This window comes from Maylandia zebra, linkage group LG15 (genome assembly GCF_041146795.1).
Source record: "Maylandia zebra isolate NMK-2024a linkage group LG15, Mzebra_GT3a, whole genome shotgun sequence".
NCBI lineage: Eukaryota > Metazoa > Chordata > Actinopteri > Cichliformes > Cichlidae > Maylandia > Maylandia zebra.
The window spans coordinates 17,983,652-17,992,275 of NC_135181.1; the positions used below are offsets into that span (position 1 = coordinate 17,983,652).

General features: G+C 40.2%; 1 protein-coding gene across 5 annotated transcripts in view; it reads right to left on the reverse strand.

Annotated features, from left to right (window-relative positions):
* Window positions 1-7,022, reverse strand: part of reps1 (RALBP1 associated Eps domain containing 1) — a 20,713-nt gene extending 13,691 nt beyond the window's left edge. For 3 of the 5 annotated variants that reach the window (XM_004550563.4, XM_076874036.1, XM_014414558.3), the window contains exons 1-4: window positions 6,288-7,022; window positions 4,851-4,974; window positions 1,528-1,757; window positions 547-709 (exon numbers count right to left, since the gene is read on the reverse strand). In XM_004550563.4, the coding sequence (XP_004550620.1) occupies window positions 547-709; window positions 1,528-1,757; window positions 4,851-4,974; window positions 6,288-6,440 (670 nt within the window). In that variant the 5' untranslated portion in view covers window positions 6,441-7,022. The remainder of the gene's footprint in view (window positions 1-546; window positions 710-1,527; window positions 1,758-4,850; window positions 4,975-6,287) is intronic. The other 2 variants (XM_076874035.1, XM_004550561.4) reach the window with 2 other exon arrangements.
* Between the last annotated feature and the right edge of the window lie 1,602 nt (window positions 7,023-8,624).

Sequence of the window (8,624 nt, forward strand, 5' to 3'; positions counted from 1 at the left end):
CAATTTATCACTGGAGTCAAAGCTAAAAGCAACTTTTACCACACTGTCACTTCTGTTTGCCCTTAGAGATGTTATTGTTATCATCTGCTGCTCGTGAGTGCTTGCAAGTGAAACCCCTGTCACATGCATTACCTTTTTTTTCTTTATTGAGGGCAAAAAAGAAAGAAAAAAAGCCATTTTAACTCAAATTGTTGCCACTTTTCTTTCTCTTTGTCCTTATTTTCATTATCAACAAATTTGCTCATCATCATCTTAAATAATTATTTAGTCTATAAAACATCTGAAAAGATTTGAACATTTTCCAAGATGAGTCCAGAAGCCCCACGTGCCTGGCATTCAGACCTTCTGTTTACGATGGGCACCCAATCAGAAGATGGGTCAAGGGATGATTTGCATCCGTATAAATAATAAGGATTGCTTTGAACTGTGAATGGAAATAAATGCAAATGCAAAGCTACTCAAGCAGAGTCTAAGATTAGAAATATGTTGTTGGAAATAGGCAGAATAGTTCTCCTTTTGAGAAACTATCATTAAGAAGTGGGTCACCTGTTTGTGGTTCTCTGAACTGCGTCCACACGGCTCCAGTTGCTGCCACCACAGGTTGTCGCTCTGCGTTTCCTCCACTGTGTTGCCGCTTGTGCTTCCTCCAGGAATGAGGTGAGGTTGGGGGAGACTGGTGAGGGGAGACTACTGGGGACGTTGGTTCAGGCTGGTGACATATTAAAAAAAAGAAAAAAAAAACAAACCGATGAAATAAACAAGCAGTTAAAAAGACATTTAGTACACATATAAGGAATCAGCAAACTTTAATAAGCATGATTTGAAGGTGGTAGTATTACTGCTTTAAAACAGTTCAGTGTTTTGGGCGTTAACCTTTAGATCACATCTAATACACAACAAGACGTCAATCTTCAACACGCCACATCCAAACCAAGACCAATAACTGCTACATCAATCAGTTCTTATCTGCATCATCACAGATAAGGGATGCTGAAGGAACTAGTGAATGATTATGCAGCACATACAAGTTAAAACTTGCGAAAGAAATCTAAATAACTGACACACGTGTCAACACACTTAAGTCCGCAGCAGAAAACTTCAGAAAGGAATGTATTCAAACATCAAAGTCCTTCCAGAGGCAAGTCTTCCCACTCTGGACACTTATTTGCAGTTACTTTGAAGCAACATTGACTTTAATTTCAATGAGTCATGGACACATAAAAGCGACAAAGAAATTCACCACTCGAATCTGGTAAAGATCACTTAAAAATTTCATGACTTTTCCCCCAAATGGAGGCTTTGAAAAGAATTTATCATTTCCACCACCACTTTGTTGCTCTGCTATAGATTTCAATTCAAGATGCTTTGAGTGTCCCTTTTAATGTCTCTGTCAAGTATACACAGGAAAAACACAGGAAACACAGCAGCTTATCTCCAAGTAACCACTGGGTTCAGTTGTTCAAAGAAATATTAAGTTTGTATACAATCGTCCCTGCAACATCGATTCTTGCATTTGCTACTACCAACCTGTGATTCTATAGTAGTTGCCAGGGGCTGAATGACCTCGTGGACAGGAAGTGAAGTGGATGAGGGATGTCCTTTCTTGTTCTGGTGACCCCTGCCAGGTGGCCTGGGTATTACTGCAGTACCGGGGGCAGGGTACAATCCCTGACTGTCGGGATCTTGGTACAGTGCAGCATGTCTCGCTTCTGCCTCATTCTTCCCCACCACAAACCTTGGCAACGGTAGATCCTTGACTGTCAAGACACAAATTAAATTCAGTTTCAATATTTGTTCAGCAGCAGCTGAAAACTTCAGTGCACTAGAGTCCAGAAGTTGCTTCTGGCTTTCGAGAGAGAAAAACCGACTACTGACTCCGTAGATTTCCCAGAATCCTTGTGCCTGCTGCAATCAGCTGACGTTTATAGGGTTTGGAAAGAGAGTAACTGCTGTAAAATGGGAACAACAGTATACCTTTCAGAAAGAGCCGTTTCCTCAAATAGAAAATGAAACACACTGCCACACCGAGTGTATGTTTGCTGTCTCTTAACTCTTAATGCTGAGGACTTAAAACAAAGATCTGTGATAAACAAACACAGGAATACAGTCCGTGCCAGCATGCCTGCTCTAAGACTGAAAATTTCTACCACACTGTAGCTTGCCCATTTTTGTTTTTCTTTTTTTCCCCCTTGGGGAATGTATTTTTTTCTGTTTGCTCTATCTTACAATGCTAAAGACACCTTTGAAAAAATCCTGGATCCAGACCAAATCAAACGTTAATCCCTTCTATGTTGGGTCAACCTCTGCTAAAAAACTAATGCAAATCTGTCTCAGGCAAACCAATCCAATCTCAAGGAGGTAAAGACGAGCGAGGCAGGACTTTCTAAACTCCACAGTTATTTAAAAAAAAAAAAAAAAAACTGATTCAAAAATTCAACGTGTGCCACAAAACTATGGTTGAATGAAGCAGGGTTTGTAGTTTTTAGGCAGCCTCATTGGCAGATACTGAACTGATACTGGTACTAATATTGTTAACCCTAACCCTTTCTACTGGTGTTTATGGCTTTCTCAGAGAGTGGGTAAGCAAACAGACCCAAGACCAAGACACCCAAATAAGCTAATCCTGTTGTATATGACCCCACTATGGTTTCAGTGACTCAGCAACAAATTGATTAGCTAGTGGGAAGAAAGTGATCTGGATTTTTTTTGCCATACATTTTTTTCTTCCTCCACCAAAAGTACAAGTCGTTTGCTGCTTCAAGCATTGTGAATATGAGAATCTACTTTTAAGAAAAATAATCAGTTTTAACAAAAGGTTGAAATTTCCTTTAAACCTACTAACAATATCCTCTTATATCTCTAAGTTAAGTCTGGTTAAAAGAATTGTTTCACCACAGGATTATTATGTGCAGCGCTCTGTCTTTTAGTAAGCACACAGAAACCAAACCACCGCCTTTGCTTCTGAACGCCTGTATTATTACCCCAAAAGCCTCCGCTCCAGAAATAACTTTCTATTTAATATTTTGGAACAACTGTGGTGACTTCAAGCTTTCTGAAAGCACTGAGTAAACTAAACATTTTTTCCAAATCCTGTAATTAACTGTCTACTTCTGAGAAAGCACCAACTTTACAATGAGAGAGTTGAGGGCGAGGTTTACCGAGCTCAAACATCCCTAAATCTTTTGTTAGAAGGAAGTGACTTGTTTGCTTCCTCATATTGTTGTCAAATTATGAAATCGATTTTGCAATATATTCAGGCCAAACTGATCATGTTGCATAGAGGATGAGTGTGACATCGTGCGCCGCGTTTTTCCTTCTCTTTTTCCTCGAGAGAACTCAACAGGGACAAATAGAAAAGCGCAATTTTGCAGTCAAACCCACCACGGCTTCATTGTTTACTTAAGATAAATAGGGAAGTCATCGAAACAGCTCATACTATTACAATCATCTGGTGACACAAATAAATGGCCAATACTATTCCAATCAGCAATGTGATGCCATCTGCCCCATCAACTAATCAAGATGAGCCATTTTTCCATTTAAAATGTTCTCTTTTTACAGCTTACTTTTAATGTACCAGTGTTTATTTTCCCAGTTTTAGAAACACAGGGTTATGAGACACCCTATGTATCAAACATCCAGCGTATGAAATAGATTCTCCAAAAGCTAAAAAGTTCCTTTTGGATTCTTCTGGATCAGACAGCAATTGTTTGTTTTCTTTACATAAATACATTCTCTAATTTGATCCATTTTCATTTAATTTCAGAGGGAGGCAGTCGTAATAGTGAAGACGCAAGGAGCAAAGGCAGTCACAGAGTGAATGAGTTTAAATGCCTGGGGTCAAACCTCTAAAGCGACAGACAGCGCACAAGAGAGGTGAAGAACAGAGTGCAGTCAGGGCAGAGCGGGTAGAGACGAGTGTCAGAGGCGATTTGTGACAGAAGGATAGGCCCAAGAGTTAAACTGGAAAGTTTACAGGATGGTAGTGAGACCGGTTATGACGGAGATGAAGGTGGCAGACTTTTTTCCTCATGAGTGACAGGATTAGAAATGAGTACATCAGAGGGACGGCTCAGGTTGAGCAGTCTGGACAAAGTTAGAGCGGTAAGGCTGAGATGGTTTGGACATGTGCAGAGTAGGGATAGTGGATACAGCCGACAAAGGATGTTAACTATGGAGCTGCTAAGCAAGAGGAAAAGACAAAGAGGAGTTTTTTCATGGACGTAGTGAAAGAGGACATGCAGAATTTTGGTGTGACAAAAAAGGACATTAGGAATAGGGTGGGAGCCCTGCAGGGATCAGGCATAAGAAGAAGAATCTGATTTGTGTCTATGAATGTAAAGAGTCCTTCCAAAAGCTCTATTAACCATATCTGGATCTATCCCAAAAGTTACTCGCTTATACAATGGCCCAAGACTCAAATGTGGTAAAAAATAAAAAATAAAAATAAAAAAGTATTAAATAATCCTGCTAACATACAAAGAAACAGCTTTAAAAAAAACATGAGAACATGCTTGTATGAAAATCTTAAAATACACTGCACCACATGCATGCAGTTCTGAGATAAATACCTTTTTCTTATCAAAAAAACCTTTAAGACTCTAATTGACAAATGATAGCTCTGCCATTAAATGTAATTGATTGGTGATGAAGAGAACAGCTGTCTCTGAAATTCATGAAACTCATTTCTAACCTGAAACATTTTAACTAGCCTGAGAACAACAGTATATCTCTGTATAACCAAAGTCTAAAAGTACTTCAGAGAGGACCTAGACCACAATTGTGTAATGGTATTGTTTAGAAATCAATGCACAACAATGACAATGACTCACTTCGATTTATGGACTCACCCGAGTTGAGGCTCTCCACCCTCAGAGGCAGCCCTGACTGGGCGATGGCGATGAGCTTCAGAGCGATGTAGAACTGGCTCCGACCAAAGTGACCCAGCCGAGTGGCTCCACATAGCTCTGTGATCTAAACCCACGCACACAAGGACAAGGGAGAACAGTTAACAACATTGTATTCATCTGAAAGAGCAGCTTTTTCCTCTAAGCAAACATAGCATCCAAGTAATAAAAAGGAGAATAAACAACAGCTATCGTTTAGTGTCTGTTTAAATTATCCGATGAACTGTTCCCTTAAGAATGGTCTCATCTGCCATGTTCACAAGCAGATGTCCAGTGTGTTCTATGCGTAAAAAGTCTGGTTATCATGTTTTGTAGTCCTTTACAAAACAATGAAACGGCCTTCTACACACAAAAGATAAAGTGGTTAAAAGAAACAACTGAAACCTCAGGATTAGTACTACTGGTAAGATTTTATAACATGAGGATAACTGTTTAAGAGGGTGCCCTTAAGTGCTGCGAGTCACTCAAAAAAAAAAAAAACTGCCACAGCTGACCAGCGATCCTTTTCTTGCCGATGAGGGACTTTATCCAAGTATGACTGGATACAAAGCAGCAGTGACTTTTCTCAGCCTGTTACAACATGACACTGTAGCAGTATGTGTCTCACGGGCCAACACAGAGCTCAGTGTAGATTCTGGAAGTGGTAGGATTACAACGCTCCTTAATTCTCCCACCACACAGCCCCCCCCCCCCCCCCCCCCTCCCCTCTTGACCTTGAAAAGGATGCTGACTCACAAACTGCAAATATTGGCCATGCTGAGAGATCTGGAGTCACAAGAATGGGCTGCTGCAGTTTAACTGGCTACTCATGACTCACAGTTGTCAGAGCAGGGACACTCTGCAATCTGACCAAGAAGGCAATCCGTATTTGAGGGTTAATAAACAAAGTCTCCACTTCTGTGGATCACAGGCGTGCAGGCACAGGCATTTCCACCATGTTAGCCAGTAATGAACAAAAAAGGCAGATGTTGATGGAGGGAGAAGACAGGAAAGAGTGGGCAGCAAGAGCAATGAGAAGTATTTAGTGCGTTAGATACACAGTTCAACACATACCCACAGAAAGGTAACTGAAGAGGGAATGCCAGCTTTTATTGCATGTATAATATGTCAGTTAGAGAAAAAAAAACTCAATAAAGAAATAAATTGTGTGAGTTGTCTACCTACTCTGTTTAGCTAAGGCTAACATTAGCCAGAAGAAGGTGTGTCTCTCTTGCTGCGCAGCTCTGCTAAGCACCCGGGCTAAATAACCACAACGACACTGGCTGACAGGACAGCTCCAACAGTCAGCCTGCCAGCCAAGTTTACCAAAAATCCCCCAATGGCCCTTCGTTTCACGCACACCTTCACAGTCTGAATGATAACACGGTTACGCTAGCTTACCTGCAGGACAACTTCGCTGGGTAGCTGGGCCGCCCGGAAAAGGTCAAGAACTCTCCCGTTGGAAGCCACTTTTTTAGTGTTGTCCGTGTCACAGTAAACGAACAAATCCGAGTAATATTTCTGCTCGACATCACTCAGCGTTAGACTTTCCATCGTAGTACCAAATGAGCCTGAAAAGAACACAAGTTGGCTGTTGATTAGCCCTTAGCCAATGGCTGGGGCAGGATCCAAAAAATGGGCGAGACTTCAGGATCCCAACTTAGCTAAGCCGAGCTAACGTTGAGGTTAGCTGTTGTAATGATGTTCCCAACGCGCCTTATCCCAATCTCTGTAAACGTCCCTAATACTGTGTACCAAGCAGGAGCCGATCCCAACTCGAATATTCAAATAAAGGTTGCTTTCACACAGTTAATAACTTGTTGGGCCAGCCAAGCCAAGTAGCCAACAGCTGGCTAGTAGTGCAGCGGGCTAACAGCTACCTTGAATCAAAGTCAGTGGCACTAACGTTAGGCTAACTAGCAAAGTGCGTCTACCTCCCCGACCCGGACATCTACCGCCGTGATCTCACGTTACAGCACTTCTTCTCGCTGTAATCCGTTACAGGAGGGTGTTTCTGCCCTTCACTAGAAACACATTCCTCTGCGGGGCCGTCAGAAGTAAAGTTTCAGGGTCTCTTGGTTCCTTCCTCCAGTGATCATAGCCGCCATTCCTGCCACCAGTGTCAAGTCACGCGGAGTTAAGAGGAGACTTCCGGTCCGAGTCTTCAGATTAAAGAAAAACATAGCGTTCACTCAGAAGCATCTAGTTTTATAGATTGTATACATGTATTATTTTTTATGTTATTTTTTATAAAATATCATTTTGTGCTGGAAGAGTAAACTACATATAACTATACACTTGACAACTTTTGTATTCACTTCGCCTGCAGTTCAACTATTTTAATATTTTCATAGTGATTTAAGTTAAATTATTGTTTTGCCATTAAAGTACCAACATTTTTAGGCCTTTGAAAGAATATAAGAACTGTATTTTGATTTTACAATTTTCACTGTAATTGAACTTTTTTGAAGTCCCCTTTTATTTTCTATTTCTTTATAAACCTGTTACAACCAGTTGATGAGAAAAGGTATTTGCCTCCTTCCTTGTCACACTTAACTTAAATGTTTCACATCAACACACACATTTTGTTAGACAAATATAACAGGAGTAAATATACACTGCAAACTGTAAGTGATGGAATTCTGCTCTTTACCAAAAAATCCTGAAGGAGATTGTCCAACCATCAGTTTGTTCAGTTCTTGGGTTATGCAGCAGGATAATGATCCAAAACAATTGAGCAAGTCTGCTTCTGAATGGATTAAAAAAAAATGAGGGTTTTGGTGTGCCCTACTCAAAGCCCAGACTTAAACTTGAGATTGGGATTCTTTGGCATGACCTTAAAAAGGCCATTAATCCTCAAAAACCCTTCAGTGTGGCTGAATTATAACACAAGCACAAAACAGTTGATCAAAATTCCTCCACAGAGGCGTGAAAGCCTCATTGCCAGTTATGACGAACTTTGGATTGCAGTTCTTGCTGCCAAGGGTGGCACAACCAGTTATTAAGTTAAGGGGCAATTACTTTTTGAATGGAAAAAAAAATGAAATATTTATGTTAAAACTGCATTTTATTTTTACTCAGGTTATCTTTGTGCGACATTAACAATAGTTTATTAATCTGAAACATGTAAGTGTAACAATTGCAAAAAACTTGGAGATATTTGACCCTAGGTATTTAGAATCAGATAACAAATGTAAAAATATTTATGATTAAAACAAAACATGCAATTTTGTGCAGTTATTTTTGTTTAGGATAAAACCACAAATGGATGACAGAAGTTGTGGCATATTTCTGTGTAAATCTGTGCTCCACATTAAGCCCGAGGCCTCATGTTTGTGGCATCTTTGTATTTATAAAGGAAAACGCCCAATTTAACTTTTACAATCGGTAACAATTAAATTGAGCAGTCTTTCCCTAAGTCTTATCATGTGGGAGCCTTTTAAAGAAAGACAAGAAAAAAATCTGATGTAATGACATCTGTTCAGATTTTCCATTAAATGTTTCAATTTAACTAGTGAATCATAAATGAGATAATTAATTGTCAAGTTCTGTCACTGGTGTCAAACACTCAAAGCATTTTCTAAAAATGGAATAGAAGTTTTCTTTTATAGCGAAGTCACACTCTATACACTTCCGGTCTCAGTTCAGGTTTCTCATGAGATAGCTTGACACTTCGCGACGTCCGAGTTAGCGCGAGCTTGCTTGGGCTCGGGGACCCGGATGAGTAATTTCCAAAAT